Source organism: Hypomesus nipponensis, chromosome 13, assembly GCF_054491055.1.
Source record: "Hypomesus nipponensis isolate SF chromosome 13, ASM5449105v1, whole genome shotgun sequence".
Lineage (NCBI taxonomy): Eukaryota > Metazoa > Chordata > Actinopteri > Osmeriformes > Osmeridae > Hypomesus > Hypomesus nipponensis.
Genome location: NC_140373.1, coordinates 4,024,426 through 4,049,792, shown reverse-complemented (window position 1 = coordinate 4,049,792; position 25,367 = coordinate 4,024,426). Strand labels below are relative to the sequence as shown.

The 25,367-nt window shown below is 44.5% G+C and overlaps 1 protein-coding gene across 1 annotated transcript in view; it reads right to left on the bottom strand.

Annotated features, from left to right (window-relative positions):
• The window catches only part of etv4 (ETS variant transcription factor 4), a 38,249-nt gene extending 14,497 nt beyond the window's left edge, over positions 1-23,752 (bottom strand). Inside the window, 6 exon segments of the mRNA XM_084669737.1 lie at positions 3,245-3,298; positions 8,424-8,471; positions 8,674-8,764; positions 9,414-9,521; positions 22,842-22,978; positions 23,242-23,752. Coding sequence (XP_084525863.1) covers positions 3,245-3,298; positions 8,424-8,471; positions 8,674-8,764; positions 9,414-9,470 — 250 coding nt within the window. The 5' untranslated portion in view covers positions 9,471-9,521; positions 22,842-22,978; positions 23,242-23,752.
• Between the last annotated feature and the right edge of the window lie 1,615 nt (positions 23,753-25,367).

Here is a 25,367-nt window from a genome sequence, read left to right as displayed (position 1 = left end):
TTATATTTTTTAATATACAAATCCATAAATTGTATATGACAGGAATGGAATTCCCTTTTGTTCTCGTTTTACATAATGCTGTAGAATAACAGGCCCCCACGTTGTGAATAGAGATTCCCTCCCTTTACTCAATGTGCTGCCTCAGCCAGTCTCTCACAACCAGCCCATTCATAAAACTACGCTGAAGTGTGTGTGTGCGTGCGTGTGTGTGTGTAGGTGAATGCATGTGTGCTAGCTAGTGTTTTTTCCGTCTTTACACACACAGATGGACATGGACATAGACACAAACACACACACACACACACACAAGCAGGGAAAAGGAATGATCTTCCCTTGGGGAATGGTATCCAGCCAGATCTGCCAATCACCTGGATGTTGCTGTAGACTTGTTGCATAGCAGCTGTATTTTGGAAAGTTCAGAAGACTGCACATTTCTTTAGAGGGGAAAGAGAGGAAGAAAAAGGAAAAGAGTGGGAGGGGTACACTAATTCCTTACTCCTTTACTATGATCCAAACGAGGTCTGATCGGACCAGCTCTGAGTGAGTTTACAACACAGAAAAAACGAGTGAATCCATGACTGGACAGAACACTTCCCAGAAGATAGATGAACACATTTCAACAGAGTCAAGATGTTGTGAGTTCAGGCTCACTATACTCTAGCCCTATTGCTCAGTCTCTCTCTCTCTCTCTCTCTCTCTCTCTCTCTCTCTCTCTCTCTCTCTCTCTCTCTCACTCTCTCTCTATACTCTCTATACTGGAATCACATTTATTGCCACAACTTCCTATATAATTACTACAAGGCACAAAACTAAACAATTGACCCACACAGCTCAGAATGGGGTGGATTAGCTCACATCTTGGAACACTCAATGTGTAGAGCAAAGACAGGAGAGGAAGAGAGAGAGGGGGAGAGAGAGAGAGAGAGAGAGAGAGAGAGAGAGAGAGAGAGAGAGAGAGAGAGAGAGAGAGCGTGTGACAGAGTAAGACAGAATGGGGGGAGGGCAGATTTAAGATTGGGTTTAGTTTGTTCAGAGACAGGAAGAGGGAGGGGTCACAGTATCCACTTAAAGGAGAGGGGTGACAGTACTGTAGTGCTTTTTATGAATGAAGGCTAACAGTGGTGGAGAGAGAGGAGGGGGAGAGGAGGGGGGTGGGGTGGAGAGAGGCACACTTCCTCCTACGCAGAGAAGAACATTTATGAATGGGTCGCGTCTCTCGAGTTTCTCCAAGTGTAAACATACTTAGAGAAAGGAGAGGCTGCTCCACATGCATTTTAAGTTCCAACCTTCGTATTATTCAGCCGTTTAACCCCGACAAACTGGGTTCGCGCGTCCATTTCCAAGTAAAAACAAAGCAAACCGCATTCATGTTGACTGACACTTTACTGACACGTCTCACTGCAGGCGGAAAGAAGACAATAGAATTTGTCTGACAGTCTCATTTCAGATCAGATTACCGCACAAACGAGCCGTCAACCCTGCAAACCTCCAACACACCCCACTGCTTTCTGTCTGTCACGAGCTGAAAGACCACTTCTGGTGTCTTCAGTCCATCATACGTGGTGGGGCAGACATAACTTGAACTATCATTATGTACTACATAGGCCAGAATTATTTATAGCTCAATTACCCCTCAGAAACCCCCAATATGTGGGGGGGTAAAGACGTGGAGGTTGTGTGTTTACATAACCTTCCCTTGGTGGAAGTCTGCAGGAAGACTCGGCTTGTTAGCTGTTACCAGGGGTGAAGGGCAGAGATGAGATATACATACCAGATGTGCAGGTATTGCACAATCGCCCGTCCCATCCCCCCACCCCGTCCCCCCTACCTTCTCTATTTGGCATTCCAGCGAAACCTGGCAATCTGTTTTCACCGTGTGTCCCCTTTATTCTCTTCCTTTCTTTCACTAAATACACTTTCCACAGTCCTCCACGCCCGGTACAGGTAAGATCCTGAGTCACAAAACAAGCCATGTTTGATTTGCTGTGGCGCCTTTTCAATACCGTCTCTGTTATTTTTGTCACATTGGATTAGGCACTTTGTTTGCCATCTTAAAGGACTGTGTTCTTGAGTTTCCAAAACATCTGACTCACCTGTTTGGGGAGCTATGTTACGAGGTCGAAGGACAGCCTTCAACAGAATACTCCCATACATGGTATGGGAAAATACATGCCATTTATATACTCCCCGGAGACGTCAATAGCCTCCCTACAGGGCAACCCGCAAACACAAAGATGAATATGTTTATGGCGCCTTGTCAACTTGCGTTTCCCATCAAGTCATGGTGAATGGAGATGCCGACACCAGGCACTGTCCATTGAGTGAGAGCAGCAGGGGCACTGTCTGTCAACCTGCGAGTGTCTCTACTAGGCCTGAGTGAGCTGCCTGTCAAACTGAAGCCCCGCTGACCCTGTAGATCACAACAGGGTCAACCACGAGGAGAACGCTGCCTGTCGATTGGCTGGGCACGGCAGGGGTTAAGTAGACATGACCTCTGGGTGCCCCGGGGTTCATCTCCACTTCCTCCTCCCTCATTGTTGCCGCATAGACAGGAACAATACGTTTCAGAGGACATGTGTCACAGGGGCAGCACAGTTGTGACTGGGAACTGGATGCATGCCAGAGTGTTTACACACAAATCGGTGGGGGTAGGATTAAGATCACTTTTTGCTGATTGGATTACGTTTGGATTATTTCAAGAGATGTTCGGGGGACATTTTAAAACTTGAGCCATGGTTTAAATGGGTTAAATTAGGGCTGTGTTTGCTAAGTGCACAGCCCCTCCACACGTTCTATTGTATCAACACACAACAACAAAAGGGAAACCAATTCAAATAGGAAAAAATACAGTTGAGCTGCAGAGGAATTTGCTTTTCTATTTTACAACTCAGATGTAGACAAAGGGGCATCTTTGTACATAGCCTCTGAATGATCTGCTACTACTGGTTTCCTGGGTTCCCCCATTCAGCATTTCAAAGCCATGCAAATGGACACTGGAGTAGAATAGTGACATCCAAATTCACTCATAATGAGTAGGTCATGTAATAGCTCAAGTGTCACTGATATGCCGATGTCTCGAAGGAAGTGATAACAACTTTGACGCATGCATAACCGTTTTTCAAGCAGTTTCGCAACCTAACTGTTAACCCTGTGTCTTTTTTTGTTCTTTTTTTCTACAGTGTTTCTCTCACACACACAAACACAAAAATATGTTAAAGCAAGTTGTTGAAAGTTCTTTACTCACAGTTTTCAGAATGGAAATCGGGAACAAACTGCTCGTCACTGTCAGGAACTTGAGCTGAAATCAGAAAGGAAAAACAGAAGTGAAAACCCCAAAAGTTATTTTTCAAATAAGAAATTAAGTAAAAGAGTAAACAGAAGTTTAGACAGAGAGTATCTGTCGGTACCTCTCTTACTGTACCAAATCATGAAAATCAGTCAACGAGTACAGTATAACCAAAATAAACCTGCTAGCTAGCTATGGTTTTTCTGTCATAAAAAGGCCTAATCATTACTACATTTACATTTAGTCATTTATCAGACACTCTTATCCAGAGCGACTTAGAGTAAGTACAGGGACATTCCCCCCGAGGCAAGTAGGGTGAAGTGCCTTGCCCAAGGACACAACGTCATTTTGGCACGGCAGGGAATCGATCCAGCAACCTTCTGATTACTAGCCCGACTCCCTCACCGCTCAGCCATCTGACTCCCATACTAGTGTAGTCATAGCGTAGGTGCTCGTCTGGCAGCCATAGTGCTAGCTAGCCATAGCTACTCAGCGCCGCAGCTTTTGTGAGGAACCACAAACTCCCTCCTTTTTCATGAAAATGTAGTCACTTCCTCGCTTCAGTCCAGCCAGGTGACCTTCCCCTCCCAACTTCTAGTACCAGCACTTTTCCAAGAGCTACAGATCAATAGCCCATAGTAAAAGTGAATGACGATGTTAGGCTCCTTCACAGTAGATCGTAAACCGCTAGCTTGGTTTTATGAAGCATGTAGCATTTCAATGTAGTGATCCACATCTAGCGTTCAACACAGGGAACACTGTGGTTACCTTGGAACTAAAGCGTTGGTAACAATAACTATATCGGTTGCAGTTGGCCACAGATGGGCCTTGTGTATGACTGACTGAAATGTGTCCATCTGCATTGCATACGTTTGGTTGGCTGTGAAGTCTTGTTTAGGCCTTTTAAGTGTGATGACCGATGGTATGTTCAGACACATTACAATGGAAAGCCCAAGCCAAGGTGATTTAAGGCTTTAAGAGGTGCACTTACAGTGGAGACAGGGTTACTGTCACTCACACAGACTATCTATTGAACTAATCCAATGACGGATCGATACAGAAACAAACGCCGCCTCTCCTTCCTCCATAAGAAGGATCCCGTGTCAGATATTCAGTTGAAATCTCTCTCAATCCAAACCTTTATTTTTTCATCATTTTTTTTTTTTTTTACAAAGATCCAGAGATATCTTTAGACTTCACTGACGTGAGTTGTGGACATGTTGGTAAGATAGAAGCATGTCAAACACTTTTATTTTGTTTACTTGCTTGTGTGTTTTTCCATTCCCGACAAGACTAAACAAGCCTATCCAAACAAGGAAGCAAGTCAGTTATGTAGGACGACATCATGCTTGCGTCTGTCCTCTAACCCTCCCTGCGCCCAGCTAACAGGACATTCTGAAAGAACCTTCTTTGAAAAAATATTCTAGAGGTCAAAGTAGAAGAACAGGGTGGTAGAAGAGACAAAAAGGGAAACTGGGAAATTCAGTGTAAGTTACGTTAGCATGACTTAAATCTCAGTCCAAGGTCATTTTATTGAGAATGTGTTTATTTTTGTATTGAATATTATCTGATTCGGAACCATAAACTCTTATTTTTGTTCTGAGGTCAAAGAATTTGTATCGGTTACAGAATATGCTGATACACAATACCGTGTTTGAGAGTTCACTACATATTCCCTCATTACAATACATGTCAGTAAGAAACAATATACTGTAAGATTACAGTAAACACTCATCTAAAATGTAGACAAATCAATATATTCATGTATTTACAGTTCACTGTGATATACAGTTACCTGCTATCAACTCACGAATGGCACTATTTGTTGTAGGGTATCTAAATTCTTATCAATGAATAATGGTTTGAGAATGGAATGGAACAGGCTTTCGCCAAATTGTTTTGATTGTACCAACCATACCCATACAAGTGGAGAAGAACACTATTATTTTATGACGTTCGCTGAGATTTTCTGATCAAAATCCGTTTACAATATCAATTGTCTTATCAAAGTTGGAGACTGAACCACATAAATAGGTTTGAGATAAACCCACAGTTTATTTTGCCAAGGGTTGAAAAGTTCAGTTTCACCCACTGAACCATGAGCACACTGGCATGTGAGTCTCTGTCTGTTGCTTTAATGGCCTAACCTAACCCTAGTCTCCACCGTGAGGGCCGGCAACCTCTCAAGCTGGCCCGGGTCCAGCTCTGAAGGTTCCTAGGTTCTCAAAAGAGTTTCCATTGCTTGTGCCTTTCTACTAACGTAATGGTAAAAGCAACATCTTAGGGAAAAGTTGATGGCTATCATTAAATATCATGAACCCAATCATCTGGCACGATGGCCAACAAAAACAAAATGGCACCACATGATGGATACCCAGTTAGCCTGTCAACATTTGAAATTGTGGCATTTAGACTATGTTGTTAGCCCTACATTTACATGAATTAGTCAAAAATATAAACAGAGGTATGAAAAAAAAGTATCCCCCTCGAAGGAGTTGCCCCTTTAGAACATAAACGTATCGTTTTCTCTAGTAAACATGGACAACTCCACAGACCCCGTAGTCAGATTGTGTGCCAGGAGCTGGTGACATCACCACAAAACACTCGACTTAGCGGAGCATTCAACCTCAATGGTCTTCTCTCACTTCATCCAACAGCCACCAGACCATAAAACGCAGCACGGAAACCAAAAAACGGAGAGAAAAAGAGGAAATAAGAAATTCAAATCCACTTTTGCGTACTTTCGTGCCGGCTTCCTGTGTGGAGGAAACCGGATGATGCCGTTTTGGAGCCTGCTCAGATAAATGACATTGATTTCTTATATAATGTTGCGTCCTGTTGCTATACGGTAATATTATTATCCCCTTTTAACTTTACAGTCTTTAGCCCCGAGGAAAAGACTAAAGCTGTTTTATGAGAAAGAACAGATGCCAATATTTAGTTCACCAGATCAAACAATAAATCATTTCCACTAGTTTCAACATGTCTAAAAAGGAATACGCTGGATCCAGCTCAGTAAAGACAGAAAAAAGCATTAAGGATGTCTGAGCGTCAGTGTGACTGGCCCACAGACAAGAGCACAACCCCTGTGCTTAGGCAGACGGAGAGTGTGTGGGTGTGTTAGTGCTTGTGTGTGTGTGTGTGTGTGTGTGTGTCTGCGTGTGCTTGTGTATCCGATTTGCTTCCAGGAACACCTCGTCAAGGGCTTTGAGATGCAAGTCAGCACAAGAAGGAAAGTGCGTTTATACGAGCTCAGACGCATGTTTGCCTTTTTTCTTCTAGGCACCTTGAATGACTTTTTTCTCTCAATGGTAGATCCTGGGCGGAGCCAGGGGGCTCTCCCTCATATAAACGTAAAGACCAGTGACAAGACGTGACAAGCTCCTGAACTCAAGCCATAGAGAACTTTTCCTGTCCTCTCTCCCTCTCTCTTCCGTTCTCTGTTAACTCCCCTCAGCTACCCGCTTTTGACAATGCGGGTGAATCCCTTGCAACCACAATCAGTCATGATAAGGTCTTTAATTAATGCAACAGGAAGAGGAGGTTTCAGCAGAAAGGCTAAAGACAAGCCACTGTTTCATCTGAAATAACTCACTGGAAAATCAACTTTGAACTTACCAGTTTATTTGCTTATCTATGACACAACTGTCTTCTACCTAATTTGCTAATGCAGCACACTGCCCAGGACCTTTTTTTTTTTTTTACACCTTATCTTTAAGATTGTCTGAATACAAATAAATGCCTATCAAAGACTTTGAAGTGGGCCTCACTGTTGCTGTTTTATTGTCTTTGGCTCTGTCTTTTGTTTAGCCATGGTGTGAACTTGTAAGGTTAGACACCGCATGAGAATAGGTAAGGAGCACATGGTATAGGTAGCATTGTTTTCTGGCTATCATAAATGCTATCTAGACCTGTTTAAACAATAACCTCAGCTCCAACACACAAGTCAACTTCCATTTTACTATATTAGTTTTGTTTTTGATAATACACAACTTCCTTGAGGATCTGGTCAAGGATTTGTTCTTGAATGACTCACTGCCAATAAAACGGATGTCGCTTCAAACATCGACTGTGAGAACTGAAGATTAGCAGTGTCTATTCTGGTTGAAATGTGAAATCAATCCATGTCTACCACAAGAGATGACCATACTGTGTGTCAATGGTTATTTGACGGCAACAAAAAAATTATTATGTGATTCCATTAGATTAAACTTTTAGGTTTTGTAAAGATTTTGTTCAATGAATTAGAAAGTTGATGTTTCTCACTGTGTTTTATACTACGTTTAAGCGGTCGACTGATTCATAATTGAAAATTGACATTTTGTGAAAAAAATCTTTTCATCCTCCCACTTCTAGGCCACAAGTTTAACAAACATTGACAAGCACCATCATGACTGATACCTTGTTATTGTCTCACTCTGACATAACTGGTCCATCGAAGCGCACATCAACACTGTACTCCTAAACTCTACAAGCTGACAATTGCTTCTGGGTTAATTTCATCGCTATGTGCTCTGAGTGGCACAAGCCTAACGCTGTGTTTGTTTGCTTTGGCTGTGCTTACTGGCATGCCATCGACATGTAGCCATGGCCAAAATAGGACATGTTTTTAGCCAATTATGTCCTGTCTGTGTTCACTGTCGACATTGTTAACGACCATGTGTGTTGCATCAGTGTGCACTACTCCCCACACATCTTTTTACTGCTAACTCGACTCCCTAAACGGTGAAGGTCTTCATACCCTGAGTGCCTCTGTGCTCCACCCAGTCCATACACTGAAACATGCTCTTGACAAAGCCTGGCAGCTGATGCAGTGGCAAACAGGAGAAGCCAAATGAATCAGTATGGCTGAGGCCAATTGCATTTCTTCCGATTTTTTACCACTCAGTATGATACAAGAATATCCGACCTAGTCAAACACATATGTTCTCACTTGTAGATACTAAGTAACCCATTCAAGTGTCACATCACAACTATACTGCCTGAAGCAAAACTTAAATTTACTTTTGTCGATTAAATCAAAGACCAAGGCTGGTCCTTTAATGTTGCTATTGTGCGTTTTAACATTGAAACACGTGTTGTGAAGCCAACAGCGTCTTTCCAATAGACATTTTAAAATGAATGCTTTCAGTCTCACCTTCAGTGAGCCAGGTCTCCTGGAGTTGGCTTAAATCCTGAAAGAGGTCTGGAAAAAAAAGACAAAATGTCATGAATACAAGAGGGGTTACATCCATTACATAAAATTGCCTGTGGTTAAATATGTAGGTTACCTCAAGTTTGGACATTTTCTTCACAATTAAAAATAGTTTTGAATCTGCTGTTGGAATGGATTTATTTGGCTAAACCAATGTCATGTAAAGGGACTTGAGGTAAAGTTCCTACTTCACCTTCAGATTCCTGAGGGGGCAATTCCGTGTCCATGTATTTCCTTTTTGCCGCCATCAACAGTCTATTTAGGGGCCCATTTCCTTGCGACTTCTACAAAACATCAGAAATATTGCACAGGTTGGAACAAACAACAACCTTTCAACACAAAACACATTCAGACACTTTCAGTAGGCTATGCCTTAATCACTTACAGCCTAGTATTACTACAATGCAATTAATTGTTGAAAAGGTTGTATTGTATCTGTATTAATAGGTAATATTATCCTTAGTCTCCTTTAATTTTTTTTTATTTTTTTTTTAATCATACCTCAACTTAGGTAAATTATTAAAAACCACTTTGGAAAAATCACAAAGTGAGTGCACACATTATTCTAAACACAACACAACAACGCAGCTTCTTTCCCTGAAGAGCAAGCGGCACTGTTGAAAAACAGAGCGCTTCTATTTGCACCCTCCAATTGTAGTTACCATTTGGTCATACTGTCATCGTGTTCGACCAACGTGTTGTCTACTGGCCTAAGAGTTAATAAACGCTGTATAACATAAACTTTACAATACTTTAGTTAGCGTCACATTGCTTGCGACTCTTTAAGTAGTTGTGGATCTAACTGAAAATACTTCTCATTGCGCACACAGTTCAACAAAATTCATGCAAGAGCGATCGAAAGAGAAAGCCCGGTAGCCAAGCCATAAAATAGTGCAAAGCATTTTTAAATTACGTAGCTTTATCCATACGTACATTTGCTAAAGTGTAAGGCACTTGCTGGTCCAGATATCCATCCATCTTATAATCCATCCGTTAACCGTTTGTGGTCATTTAGGCTGAGTTGAATGAAATCCACGCAGCCTGCAGGGAGAGAGGGGAGAGGGACAAGGCAAGGGTAGCGATAGTTGTGAATGGGGTTGCGAGAAAGCTGCATACATAATGAGCTCCATTCACAAAAAATGCAGAAGGGAAGCGACGGCGAGCCATTACCCCGCAGGCTTCTGCCACCTCTATCACTGCATACAGCCTTCAGAAATATCGTACTACACTTTTTTTGTAACCTATATAGTTGTCCCTCTGAATACATGCACTTTTCTTTAGCTTAAAGTAGGCTAAAGTTTTATCGATGGTTTGAAAATGTTTGAAGTAGACTATGCTTTTTCATGATCAAACAAAATAAATAAGGCTATAGTAAGCCAACATATTAGTAAGCTAATCATTTTTTTTTTACTAAGGTCAAAACATGATGAAATAGACTAACTGAAAAAAACTTTATTAACCTCAACGCTCCAAGAGGAAGTGGAAGTGTGGAGACGATGAAAAGAAACAGATGTTTCGTCTCAACTGTCTGAGGGACCGCGACAAAATAACTGTTAAGCCTATCTTGTATGGCATGTTATGAGTAATTTTAAGAAAAGTTAAATATGTCCAAACATTATGAGCAAAGACTTATGATATCACCGAATTAAGACGATATCCGTATTTTACCAGACTTGCTGTGTTATTTCGAAAAAGCAGGATTGGCTCTCTTGCGCTCTGCCACAAGCTTGGCCAGAGAAGTTTGTGATTGGTGGATTTCCTCTTTCAAGAGCTCGAATTTCTGCCTTTGTCCTAATGAATGACCTGTCTTATGACTGAAATCTCGGTTTCGCCTTTCAACCAATCAAGTGCGAGATTGTCTGGGTCCCTAGCAACCGTGGGTGGGGTTTGAAAGGAAGCCCCAATAAGAGCTTGAGTCTCTGTGAGCTTTATTCTAGATTTCCAGTTGTTTTTCATTCACAAAAAGGGAGACTGAGAGAGGTGGGGGTGGGGTGGTAAAAAAACATCCATTCATAAAAACCTGCCCTAGCATGAATGTCCAGACTTGTTTTCCTTCTCCAGACCAGACATACTCAAAGAAATGTGTTTACTTTATTACCTAACCCCTCTTTTTGCAATGACTGACAACATGTTTCATGTGATTTCTAACGAGGGAGGTTTGCTACTTTGCTTGATGACAACAACAGAGAAAATACACGTTCAAAACACTTTAAATGTTTATCAATCACATCCAGGTATTATCTCCAACACTGAGGGAATATCATCGACTTCAGCCTCTAATTATATGTGACACATACTTTTTTTAGGCTTTTATTTCAGCCAAAGGAAAATGGGATCACTTTCTCCTATCTCCCCCTCACACGATCAACGTGTTTTTGCAACGTGTTGATAAGGTATGAGTTTGCCACTAGACATCCGGTTGTGTGTTTACCAAGGCATGTAGGGCATATCCCTTCCTTTAAGTGCCAGCTGCTTCATAACAACTCTTTTGGGACTTGAATAAAAACACAATCTCTCTGCATGATTGTAGAATTTTCATTAGCATAATGGTCATTTTTGATGGTCATCACCAAAATGAATATGCAATTGTGTTTGAAAAAAAGCATTCACCAGATAAAGAGACACAGATTCTGATATGGACTAGAGTGTGGCAGCACTGTCTGTGGTACTTCCTGCAGCTAAGGCAGGCTTTTAAGCTCTTAATCAAATTGGGGTTGCACAATGTATTCAATGTAGATCTATGGTGCTTCATCTCAAACACATCCAACAGCACCCATCTTCAGCTGTCTTAAGAGCTGTGTCAGCATACTACAGAGAACTTAGCGAGAGAGCGAGAGAGCGAGAGCGAGAGACACACACAGAGAGAAAGCATTGTGTGAGAGGCAGTAGAAAGGGGCCTGCTAGATTGAGAGTGCTTATTGATCAAAGTGAGCCGTGTTCACAGGGTGAAATGCTACTCGTGATTGTGTTCTGTCCTATAGTTCTGGCCAGATATAGCTGGTTAGCAAGGCACAGGGCTGAATGGAGATTTATGTAAAGTAAAAGAGTAAGAGAGTAAGAGAGGGAGAGAGAGAAATCCTATTTATAAGGAGAAAATATACACAAATCTAGTCAAAGAATAAGTGAGGATCAAAGAGAGAAAGAAATAAAGAGAGGGAGAGAGAAAGAACAAAGAGAGAGAGGACAGTGATATCTGTCTAAGGGTGGGGGGATGGTAAGGTGTGGAAGGCTCGTCCACAACACCTCTGTCCCTCCCCTCCCCCCCTTCCTCTCTCTGAAGCTCCATCAGTGAACATGCCTTCCTCTTCTCCCTGCTTCTGATAAGGCAGATGGTGACTGATAAAGTACAACATCTTTCTGACAACACAAGAACGTCCCAGTCAGGCCCTTATTTCCTGGAGGAATCTAGTTATATACGCCCAAACAGGATTATGGCAAAACTCCCTTTAATATGCTTCATTTTTTTTTTTTATCGAATCTTGAGTTAAGCCTGGTCTACCGAAATGTTTTCCACAAAAGAAAATCTCAGAACTGTAGCTTACTTTTCCGACTGGGTCAAACATTGTTTCTCTCAACTGAAACAAACGCCCCCTCTCTTTCCTTCACACATTTGTACACATATTTGTTTTGAATTGTATTCAAAAGACAGCTTGGGTAGTGGAGGTGTTCTAGTCCCTCCACAGGGAATGCAATGAGCTTCCATTCCAGGGCTAAGCTATGTCAGGCCAGACAAAGCCAAACCAATGCAGAACCAAGCACCGTGTGCTTGCAAAAACACCAATCTTCTATCCCCCCTTCATAATATAATTAATATCTCCTTCGATTACAATTCAATGGACAACGTGTTCCTTGAATCATGGCTCCAGGAAAATGATCCTTAGTTATATCTGAATCGGTTACATCAAACATTGACTGAATCCCAGGCAAAGCCACCAGATGAACTGCAAAATTACGCTTTTCAAATGGGATGTTTTATCCATTAATCTACCATGGGTCAAAATCTATTGGTGTGACCCATACTTCCATCCATAGGGGTGGGGGGAGGTGGGGCTGTGTGGGCCATTTAAACAAACAGGACATGCTCTGAGGCAGGGGGCTGGGGCCAGACAAGACAGGGAGCCGTGCTTGTTTGGAGTGGGGACGTACGCTCGAGGAAGGGACCCTTGCTCTCATGTGCCATGTGAACTGGAAGATGATTGCCAGTGCAAACAGCTCTCATGTGAAACCAGACTGAATGTGTGTGAGAGAAAGATGAAGTGTGTGTGACTTTTGTGGGGTTTTTTTGCGAGACTTTTTGTCTCTGAGTGTCTCCAGACACACCATTTTCCAGTGAAATACAAAAAAAATAATTGTACAAACAATATGAGTTTGGCTACCAATTTGTCTCACATCCTTTTTGTACCAGGCTGCCAAATATGACCCCACATTCTGGGATGTCCTGAGTCCTGCCTGAGGACAATGCAACAAGCTGGATTTGAATCCATCAAGACTCTTCCACCATCCTCCTGGAAAGCAAACAATGATTACCTGGAAATAACCTTAGACAAAGCAAAGCCATGCTTACCACAAACAAGAAACTAAATATGAATGTGCAAAAAAGAAGACCCTTACATGCTGCAGTATACAGTTGGGTTACTGTTTTGAAACCCCACCCTTGGGAACAGTTCCACTGTTTACAACTGCTCTTTGTCTCGCCATCTTTAAACTGACAGACACTTGTTCTGTTATGAGCACACCTGAATAGCCAACATATTTGACCCCAACACAGAGGGTAGCCAAGATGATTTGCAACGCACTTTCGCCGGCATGAACAGGCTGTAAGTCATGGTGCGGCGTAGCGACTGAACCATGTGTCCAGGCTCAGGGCTTGTGCCTGGGACTGTCACTGTCTGCTGCTTTTAGACCACGACGCATAAAGTGATTTTCCCAGCGCCTCCTCTGTGGAATGCCTGGCAGAGCGCTTCGCACAGAGCCCAGACGACCCCAGCACCAGCCTCCTCCAAGGCAACAGACAAGCAACAGAGGAGAGCGCTTGTCAATCAATCAATCAATTTATTTGTTTGATCAAGAGGGACAGTGTACGTTCATGAACATTAAAATGTAAATGCACCCCATTATAGCCAATAGGCTAGTTTCCATTGGCAGTCCTCGAAAAAAGGCTATACAACCAAAAAAAAAAAAGGCCTTAAGTGAAAATATATAAAACATAAAGTCCCAACCTCAGAGTCTGTGTCTCTGTGTGTGTCAGTTGAAATGAGAGGCATGTACAGTGTGCGGGGGCGCCAGCGTGCGTGCGTACATGGCTACGCGTTGCCTCGCGTTGATACTCGCGCGTGTTCACGCTTTGGTGAATGATTTGACATGGGTGTCTGTGCATTCAGTGGGTGCTCTCTCTCTCTCTGCCCGAGGGTGTGCTCTGTATCACCAGAGCCCTGCTATTCATTCCCTCAGGACATAGCACCGTTGCTGGGATGCCTGCTTGTGTAAAGGCACAGGCAGGAAATGTCACTGTTGGCATCTGAGAAGGTCTAACGCGCCAACCCAAGTGTGCCCCTAGCACCTGCGCGGCCCTGGCTCCCAGACACACACAAACACACACAAACACACACACACACAAACACACACACTGGCTCGCTTGTTTGTCCACCCGACTATTCCACACCAAAGTCAGCCTGTCTGGCCTGCTCAGTCCAGTGAAAGATCAATCAGGTGAACACAAAAGAGCTTGCGTTTACGGGGGGGTGCTTTTCAGTGGTTTCTGATGCCGGGAGAGAAAGCCCCACACAGCTGTACTGGCGCAGCTGAAGTCTTAGACAGCCACAAAGCAAACCCTCCCTCCCCTCCTTTCCCCCACCTTCCCTGATTCACAAGTAGGCTGCTCCTGTGGCCCCTCCAGGCTGCCGTACATGGGGAGATGGAGGGCTGCTGTGGAGTTGGTGTTTGGTGCTGAAAACAGGATCACTCCAACAAGGAGGAACAGAGAAGCCTTGTTGCTGTCTTGTTGCTGACAGGAGGGGTTTTGTGTAAACCCTCTATTGTTTCTGCGTCAGGCTTGCGGACATATCCATTTATACCCTGTTTTCCACTTCATTTCCATGCTAATTTGGGGGACAAAACAAAAATCCCATGTGCGTCAGCTATAAGGATCCAGCTGTATCATTGAAGCCAGGGGAAAACCAATGGGGTTGGCCTTGGGGCAAGGGCTGCACTTCATCACAACTGTCTCAGTCATATCAAAGGGCACACATGGATGATAGCAGTGTTTGGCACACACATCGAAGGATGTTTAGTATGAATGTGGAACACTTGGAATTAATCCACTCCAACATGGAGTGTTGCATTGGAGTTCAAAGCTACGCCAATAACTCCTTACTTCTCAAAGGACACGTTTTGGGGTTTTCATGGTTTTGTTGAACCATATTGCTTTGTTTTCACAAGAGAGCCTTTCTAATTGAGCCAGATTCCATATTGTAATTAGATTGTAATCCATGTAAACTCTGGGGTGTAAACAATGCCCCCAGATCTTCCATCAGAACAACACAGCGGGCTTGTTTGGATCTGAACACAAGTTGGTTGTGTGTTTAGTTGGAGTTTGTCCGGTGTTGGGGCGACCTGATAAGACAAGGTCACTTAGCCCGACCGCAGATTAACCAAAACCAAACATGTTTGGAGTCAAGTGGCTGAGCGGTTAGGAAATCGCGCTACTAATCAGAAGGTTGCTGGTTTGATTCCCGGCCGTGCAAAACGATGTTGTGTCCTTGGGCAAGGCACTTCACCCTTGCCTCAGGGCAATGTTCCTGTAAGTCAGTCTGGATAAGACCGTCTGCTAAATGTAATGTCTCACATCCAGATCAGATATCAAATATCGTATAGCATTTCTATCTCTCTCCTCTCTCTATATATAAATATATTTATATTAGTTCCTCACTTAAAGTGGATCTCAATCAGAAATAGTTGCGAGGTTTGAATGACCATATTTAGTAACTAACTCCTATGCTTAGTCTGATAGGGTTCATAGTAAGTTTCCCATGTCAATATAAAAATTTACCGCTACGTTGACATGGTTTATCTTGGTTTGACTGCATATACCATACATCTTGTCTGATCTTTTTAAGAACCTGCCAGCAATGCACATGCACACACGCTACAGATTAAGGTGACCTTTCACACCTGTAAATTCTATCTTATAGGCCACGTATAAAGAATGCCGGGCACTCCTTCTCCCTGTTTGAAGTGGGTGGTCAGGGGAAGGGCTGCATACCCCTGGCACCAGACCCGAACCCTGCCATCTGGACGTCCACACAGCCGGGTATGTCCACGCATGGCCTTTGTGATGAGACTGGCACGCAGCACTGGCAGATCAGGAATGGTGAGGACATGGCTTAGAGCCGTTAACACAGGTGATGTACCCAGGGGTGGACATGCCATGGGGTTAATATGGTGTCCCCTTAATGAATACTGTCCTCTGAGAGAACAAGGTGGCCTCTCGCTTACAGCAAGTGGTTTTGAACTCCGCTTCACTGGTGCTCTGGCTTTCCTTGGACTTCCGTGGATGTTTTCAAGTGATGTTTTAACCCAAGTATTTGAGTTATATTAGTGGGTTTAGTATATGAGTTTTATTCAAAGAAAGGGAGCTTAATATTTTGACAACATTCATCTGTTACTTCACATCTGTGTGACTTGAGCAAAGTTGTAGGTTTATTTCCAGTACTAGCAACAGACTTTTTTGACTTTGTTGTGCACACACGGTATGTCACCGTTAAATGTGTTTCTTTTAAATAATTCCTGACGTTCCATCACATTGTTGTTGTGCCTAAAGCCCCATGTTCGCACCAGGTTTGCAGAGTCCTCACCATGACATTACCCAGAGAATAATAGAGCCTTCAGAACTGGGCCTCGGCTCAGCTTCATAGCCTCTCCCTCATCATAGCAGCCTCTGTTTGCTGTGTTCAGGTAACTGCTGTAACACTGATGTCAGTACTCTGCCTCGCGTCAGGGGATGAAGTCAGTGGTGTTTGAAGGAGTGAGATCATTTTTCCATTGACCGCAGAGTGGGGCAGTGTAAGGGACACCTCTGGCAATCAGGGAGATGTTGTGGGTCCTCTTCGCTTTGGGGCATTAGACAAGAGCAGCGCGGGCCGGCTATGGTTTTTTCACCCGCGTTTCAGCACAACAATTCCTTATCCCTACCCCTGGACATAATACACAATTGCAGACTCACACACGCAAACACAAAGCAGCGTACGTACACATTTGCACTCAACCAAGGCCCATAAGTCTTTGTCGTCTAGAGACCAGCAGTTAGTCATATGTGGTTTACTCACTATAACCTCTCTGCTTCACTGAGTGGCATGACACACACACACACACAAATATCATGCACACTTAAATCTCACTCATGCACAGACACACAAATCTCACGCACACTCAAATCTCACACACACACAGACAGACACACACGCTCACACACACACCCTCCCTCTACCACCGTACCCATCCCACCATGACATCAGCCCGTCCTGGGTTACACAGCCTCCTGAGTGTTCTGATGGCAGAGATAAGGCAGGAAAGTCACTGATTAGCTGGGAATCTCGTTACACAGGGAGCAATGGATTCCTCCCTTCCTCTCCACTCTCTTCTGCTTCTCCTGCCTTGACACCAGCACGAGCAGGGCCCGAGAGAGAGAAAGAGAGAGAGAGAGAGAGAGAGAGAGAGAGAGAGAGAGAGAGAGGGAGAAAGAGAGAGGGAGAAAGAGAGTAAGAGAAAGAGAAGCAGGTGAGCGCAAAACACCGGAAAGCACCTCCAGCCATGACACTGATGATCACAGATAGGAGGAGATAGCGGTCATAAAAAAAGGACATAGAGATGATATATCTCCTACATTACCTGATTCTGACCCTGTCCAACACTACTTTGTAAAACACATTACCTGATTCTGACCCTGTCCAACACTACTTTGTAAACACATTACCTGATTCTGACCCTGTCCAACACTACTTTGTAAAACACATTACCTGATTCTGACCCTGTCCAACACTACTTTGTAAAACACATTACCTGATTCTGACCCTGTCCAACACTACTTTGTAAAACACATTACCTGATTCTGACCCTGTCCAACACTACTTTGTAAAACACATTACCTAATTCTGACCCTGTCCAACACTACTTAGTAAAGCACGCGCAACTGACATTGACGTAACGTTTGCCGGATGTTGGTAGGGGCGCTGTTGTTGTACCGGTGTGTTGGGCCTTTTGTCTGTGGAACAAGGGGAGAGGCCGCATGCTTGAAGGAGCCCCCTTTAAGACTCAATCACTCCTTTGGTGGAGCCCACTGACCCAGAAAATAGGCTCCACGGCAGAGGAAATGATAGCCAGTAATCACCTGACTGTGAACACCACGAAAGGAATGCAGGCAGACCGAACCAGGGAAGACAAAAAGAAAAAAAACAGTATGTGATGAAAGATGGAAAGTTTTTCTCTTCATTCACTCTTGAAAATTGCATAAAAGAGTCACTATTCGTTATCGCCCATCTCCTCTCGTCAACCACGTGCAGCACTGCTCACCAATGTTTTCTGGAAAGCGGTTGACAGCCCGGTTGGTACAGTACATGCGCTCTCAGGGTTTGTCATGCTGTTGTTTTGCTGCGACTTGTTCCCACGCATTCCAGTCAGATACCCATGAAAGGCTATCACCCTGAGCTTTAAGTGTGTGTATATCATGTGTCCTTTAACCTTCTCATGGGTGCTTGATTAAGATCACAGATATCAGAGATACCACCGCATGAGTCTCCCACCCTGACTGCTGCATGGGGTTGAAAGAGGACTCATCCAAGTGGCCAGCCAGAGAGGGTCAGGGTTTAAAGTGTGCCCTCCAACCTTCCTATCCAAGAACCCCCTTCCTCCCTGACTGCCAAGGGTGTTAAGATCAGAGCCCTCTTGAGGACTGTGCAAAGAGCCCTGCTCTAGGCCTGGGGCCGTCCATGCTACGATGAGACCCACAGTGCACTGATACGGTTGGAGTCTGTCGAGTGAAAACATTTTCCCTATGCTATCCTGTTACACATGCCATTGCATAATCATGTGCAGCTTTAAAGAGGTCGCTCATGCTCCCCGTACTCAAACGGCACTGAAGACAACTTGTTTTGGACGGCTGTCACCTCATTAGGATGTGTTTCAGACACCCACTGTAACCTTTATTGGTTTGCATGGTAATTCTTCGAAATTCAGAATGCTAAGGGGTTTGAAATGATATAGCAACCTTAGCAAAAAAAAAAAAAAAAACGAAATATCTAACAAAGCCTCTGACTTATATCCCTCCAATGTGACTCTGGTACTCTATCGGACAGAAACAAATCATGTCACACGAGGCCAGACCCTTGGAAACCAAAAGGAAACTGGCGATGATTAAATGCACGTGCAGCATCTTTGTTATAAACGCGGTCAGTAGGATGCTCTTACTGTAAATCACATGACACGTCCATCGCCGAGCATAAAGGAAACAGCGTGGCACGGCCAGGTCACAATGGACGAGGGCCGCAAGGAAACCATAAGTGAAATACACACGGATAAATCAATATAGTCTAGTATCTACTCCCCGGCAAGCTATCAATCTGAATGTGTGTCTCTCCATCCTAGTACGTGTCCCCGTCAGAGGATGTAACTAATAACAGATGGTTCAGTTAGTCAGCTGAGAGGAGCAGATAAGCTTTATGGAAGGTTTCGCTCAGCAACATGACGTAGGTTTAATAAAAACCTGGATGGGTGTTTGTTGAAGGTAAATACTTTGGTGGGCCGAGTGAGAAGTCACATGACATACATATTAAGAACTATTAAAAGTCATGTTTGAGGTGCAGGCAAGTACGTGCAAGTCAGAAGTGTGCGCAAGTAAAAAGATAAGGATCGGAATTGTTCACATTAATCTACCTGTTCATTTGAGGATTTCTACAGTATCGACAGTTGGATATTTCTTTTATGACCAGCACTTGGGAAAGACCATTTGTCTTTCCTTAACTTAAATCCTCCCCAAGGGTTTATTTGGTTGTCAAAGACACCACCATGTGGCCACTTAAAGAACCAATTTTCTAAAAACATTGAAGCTGTTTCTCTAAAATATTAGCAGATAATTGTACTATACAGAAAGCAAGAAAATACAACACCAGAGAAAAAGATGAGTGTTAAGACGATTCAGAGAAGCACATTTAGATGATCATAGAGGATAACAGTTACAGTTTTCTGTTGTTAGCATCAAACTCAACATGACCACTAGATGGCAGACATGTTCTAACAAAAAAATCGGCGTTTGACCTTTCTACGAACAGAGTCGCTGTATATTAATGAATTATCCAGTTCTGTTTCCTGACAGTAAGGATGCACTTCAAACAAAAAGTGATGGTTTTGATTATGCTTCAGTGAATCACTGCCTGATTGTACAAGCGTTAACTGTATGGAGGCCTCAAAAGCAGGAAGAGGTGGCAAGAGGACTTACATTTAGTCATTTAACAGACGCTCTTATCCAGAGCGACTTACAGTAAGTACAGGAACATTCCCCCCGAGGCAAGTAGAGTGAAGTGCCTTGCCTAAGGACACAACCTCAATTGGCACGGCCGGGAATCGATCCAGCAACCTTCTGATTACCGTTCAGCCATCTGACTCAAGGCATACACTATCAAATGTATCTGAAGTGACACCTGTGGTGGCAGGGTTAGCTGACCTTGATGCATATTCAGACATGATGTACAGTAGCTCTGAGCTGATGCCTGGTCTTACCAAGTGGACCAGCGCACCAGTCCCACTTGGGCACGGTGCCTCCGCACTCACCACAACACGCGGCTGTGTTTCAATCTGTCACCAGTTTGACTGGCGGTGGAAATCCAGAGAGGCCAGTCATGATGTCAGTTTTCCAAAGCTATCAGAACCAATTAGCTCAGTGTACACAAACACACATATACGCACACGCGCACACATACACATTGTGATTAAGAAATAAGCTTACATAAACAGAGTAATACAATATCTTAAACCACATTTAGAGGGGGCATTGAAATAAACATTTCTCTTATTACATTTGTCACGTCTCTTTACCTTTAACCCCCCCCCCCCCCCCCACCCCCTTTTCATGTCCTCTCTGCCTATTCTTTTCCCCTGCTCCTGCTGAGGAGATGTGGTGCAGGAAGATGAATGACACGTTGCCTGGTCTGAAACACACAGGCTGTTGGAAAGGTCTGGAAGGGTGCAGGGCTGACAGGTAATAATGGAAGCCTTCTTGGAGCTGAACCTCCAGGTTTCAGAAACCCCAAGCTCTCTCCCTCTCTGTTTGTCTCTCTCTCTCTCCCTCTCTCTCTCTCTCTCTCTCTCCAGGAGAGGGCTCTGGGTCTAGCGGTGTAGAATAACACGGCGCTGGCCTGCTGTCTCGTACAGATGACAGATTCTGTATTTCATCCCGGCTGTTCACTGAGGCCTGGAACATTTTTGAAGGCTACATTTGATTCCATCAATAACCTGAACACTCCAGGCTTAGTCACAGCAAAGGACGGAGTCTCCAAAGCCCGCAACACCATCTGAGCAGGAGAGGAATTCTGATCCCTGTCAAATAAACCCATGGTTTGTACAGAGGTAGATTTTAAGAGGTGTCCCATTTTGTGTTGACTCATGGACAGTTTGTATCGTATCACATGGATGACTGATGAATAGGCGGATAGATGGAGTGAGTGCAGCCAGAATCTGGCTACATACATTTTACCCGCCTGGGAATTGATAAAAGCTTGTCTTATCTTACATCAGCTGGTGTGTATGATAATAGAACTGAGAATCAGTCAGGTGATGGCCGGGCTATCGTGTGTTTGCCTCCTTCAGTTGAAATGGAGTACCTGAAATTGAAAGTTTAGAATAATTCCAGTCATCATAAGAGATACGCAGTACGAGTGCAACGTTTGAACAGAATGGTCTCAGGTTTACATGTGCTGCGCTGCTCCGTCAGTGGGCTTGTCCTGGGCAGGAATGCTGATTTACGAGCGCGTGCGACCGTGCAGATGTGGGACCGGACAGCAAGTGTTTTGGCGTCTCCACCAGTATTGAGTGCACCCCTCCCACCCCTCCTCTTCCCCCCTCCCCCCTCCACCACGCCTCCCTCCCATCCCCCCATCCTTCGGCAGCATCCCCGCTGGGCCGGGCCTGTTTATCTCCTTCGAAGCGGCCATGATTAATGAGGCCCTGAACACATCCTCTTTCCCCTGGACCTGGGGAGCCCCACAGCTGAGTAAACAGGCCCAGCGTTGTTCCACCCTGGCCTGGCCCTGGCCCCGGCCCTGGCCAACCCGCATCACTGAGGCTGACCCAGACAAACCTAGGCTACATTAGCCTTGCCTAGCCTAGCATTTCCTAGCCCAGACTTGTCCGGCCCAGTCCAGCCTAGACTGGCCCACTCTGGCAAAGCCCAGCTCTATATATAGTTTGTTTTCTGAGCAGAACACCATGTAAATGTGGGCAACATGTAGTCACACAACCTATTGCTGTCAGTCAAACCAGGGTGTGACACATAACACCGTGAAGGACAGGCTTTCATATTGTTCCAAAAAGTGTGAATAATTTTAAGTCAACATAATTGGACAGGATTGTTTACACAAATTCCTGCTAGATAGGTGAAAAGTCTTCCATTTATGGAGAGGAATATTGAATTCAAGATTAGGAATGCAGAGTAAATCCAGACTCTTTTTTAAAGATTTTCCCTTGGCAGGGCCCAGTAGATTGATCTCTTGACTACTGAACACTGACAGTCTGGCTAATAAAAAAAACATAAGACACTCAGTAGACATTTACTTGTGGGTAGAAAACAACTACTACAATGAACCATATGTTCCATGTCTATGATGATGTCTTGAAATGCCACATCTTAAATAACTGTATCATATGCCACTGGACCTATGTTTGTTTACTCCCTTATTTGTCTAGAGACATTTGTGTACACTGTAGTCCACTAAATCGAGTTTGTTTGTTTAGGGCGTGTTAGGGAGTGTAGTGCCAAAAGTTTGTTTCTTATGCCTGTACTCTGCAGGGGGCTTTGACCTAGTAACAGCCCGGAACTAAACGTAACGGCCCACAGACCTGCTATCCTCCTCCTGTCACAGGTGGGGTGATAGGGTGCCTGTATACCGCGGCCTATTCACTTTTAGGCCCATTTGTTCATAGGCATTTCCTCTTCAACTGTGTTTGTGTTTCCCTAGGGCAGCGTGTTGATTCTGACACCCTTGACTAGGTGCTGTTGGGGTCGCAGCAGGCACTTCACATTCACAAATCAGTCAGGCAACCTGTTGGGCCGTCACAGAGCTGACTCATGGCTATTGAACAGGGTCTCTTTTGTACCTCAAACTTGAGCTTGGTAGCGCCTGAATCCATCCGTGTGCTCAGACACTCTCCCACCACCATGCCCATGCGCCTCACGCCCACCACACTGCAGTCCAGGTGGCTCTGCATGCCTCCCAGCATGCACTGCAGCAGCTCTGGCAGGAGAGGGGTCACAATAACAAATGTGTATCATCATGCTGATTAAAGGGAGAGGAGGGACATAACTCAATTATGTTAAGGAGGGAAGACAGTTTTGAGCTACCTTCAATGAGGTTCAGCATGTTTTCATACAACAAGCCACACTTTCAGAGGAAATTAATCAATAATTGATTAATAAATTAATCGTTTGTTTGCAGCTCTGATAATCAGTTTTCGTCCTGTACTGATTTGACTGGTGGGGACAGTAGTGTTGAGTTACCTGGACGTAGCTCCTGCAGCTCTGTCTGCATCGTTCAGCTGGCCCTCACAGAGCAGTAGGACTCTGCTCACGTACATCTGCTGCTCCGGGGAGGTGTGTTTCAGAGGTGTTTTAGCTAACGGTAACTAATTAGCTACCAACAATCACAAACCTGAGCGCGTTTACCTAGAACAGTACTCGGTTCAGTAGCTCGTTGGCTTCTGAGATAGCTAGCTAGCTAAAACAATGTCCAGTTCTCCAAGCACCGGATCTACCGCTGATAGCCAGCTGCAGTAGCCTACTGTCTATATAGTAGTTATATACTAAGCAGTTAGCTAATAATTCGTCTGCTTTGTTTAGCCAGTATTTGCGCTGTTGAGCTGGTTTTGTGGTGGGACTGATAGATTATTAAAGCAACAAACCACAAAAGGGGTATCAAATGATGATCATAAGTCATGTAGAGCAATCAATGCCATTCAACATCCGAACGATTTTAGAGTGGATACAACTAGAATCTCCAGGTGTTTTTTACTTATCTACTTCAGGCGCGAAAAACCGGACCACATGACCACATCTTTAGAAAGTGACATTTTGTTACTGACGTACATAATGATTGCTTTAGAAAATATATAAAACGTCTGTAGAAAAAACATTTGTAAACAATTTTTTTTGTTTTATATTTTGAAAACTTTTGAAACTTTTTGAAACAACAAATGTTTAAAGGTTCTTCGTTTGATGCATTCTTTTATCCAAAGTGGTGGGTATTTGGACCTGCAACGTTTTGATCCACTTATGTTTCTGTAATTACATACAGTACATGATAGATTCGCATCTCTTAATTTTTCACTTAGGCCTACATCGAGGTTAGTGCTCGTGTCTCATGCGCTGACTGACTGAGGAGAGTCTGGAGGTCTCTGCTCTCAGTCCCATCAGAGAGCAGACCCACCTCCTTTGAAAAACATCTTGGAGTGATGAGGGGCGAATGTGTACCCGTCCGTTCTCATCCTGTTGGTGGGCGTTCGCGAGGGGTGAGGGGGGGGGGGGGTGTCTATCCCTCAGAGTGTGCAGGAATCCCCTAATGGCCCCCGGCGCAGTGTGTGGTGAAGCACATGACAGGGGTGGGTGTAATGGATATGGAGGTCTACACTGCTTGGGCCTTCCCAGGGATAGTTCTGTGAGTGTGTGTTGGGGGGTGGGGAGTTACACCGTCCTGTCTGCCTGTCTATTCCTCTGCCTGGTCATGGGGCTGGGGCCCTGGCAGGAGGTGTAGGGTGAAGGATGGGGAGCAGGCGAAGGTGCTGCCAATACTGGTGACATGGCTGGGGGGAGGGGGGGGGGGCACTCTTTAGAGCCACAGCCATGGGTAAGACTGCAGGCAGACCGGGCCTTGAGTGATATGGAGGCCTGAAGGGCATCTGGCCACTTTGCTCAGCCCCTCATCACTGTCTCCTCTCCCAGCCTGGGAACCTAGAGAGAGGCCCTGCCCCTGGCTGTCTGGTAGGGATGGAGAAACAGCTGGACTAAGGTTTCAGGTGATGGTCTTAAGATGGGTTTTTAAACTGATATAGCATTTAGCGGCAACGTAAACGGTGTCTGTGAGTGTTTGTGTGTGGCGTGTGTGAGGGAGTATCAGTTCCATTGTATGATGTAAATGTGTGTGCGTTGAAATGCGTAGCGGTGTGTTTTTGTAAAGGGTGTGTGCATGTGTGTGTGTGAGCATGCATTTTTGTGTGCGTGTCGGTGTGTCTGGCAGTCTCTGCTTGCATTGTTCTTTGCGTACGCAGGCATGTGTGGGGTTGGCTGAATGTGGCCTGCCTGTCTGAGGGCTGTCCCCCAAGGGCTTACGCTGCTCGTTGGAAAAAAGGTTTGACGCTCTTCCTCCCTGTCTTTCATTCTCCGTCTCTCTCTCTCTTCCCCTCTCTCTCTCTCTCTCTCTCTCTCTCTCTCTCTCTCTCTCTCTCTCTCTCTCTCTCTCTCTCTCTCTCTCTCTCTCTCTCTCTCTCTCTCTCTCTCTCTCTCTCTCTCTCTCTCTCTCTCTCTCTCTCACAAACAGAGGTGCTGCCTGCCCTGCGTGAGGCACAAATCCCTGCTTCCTCTGAAACTTCCAGGCGCTTTTTTCCTGTCCAAATTCCACAGCCATTAAACTT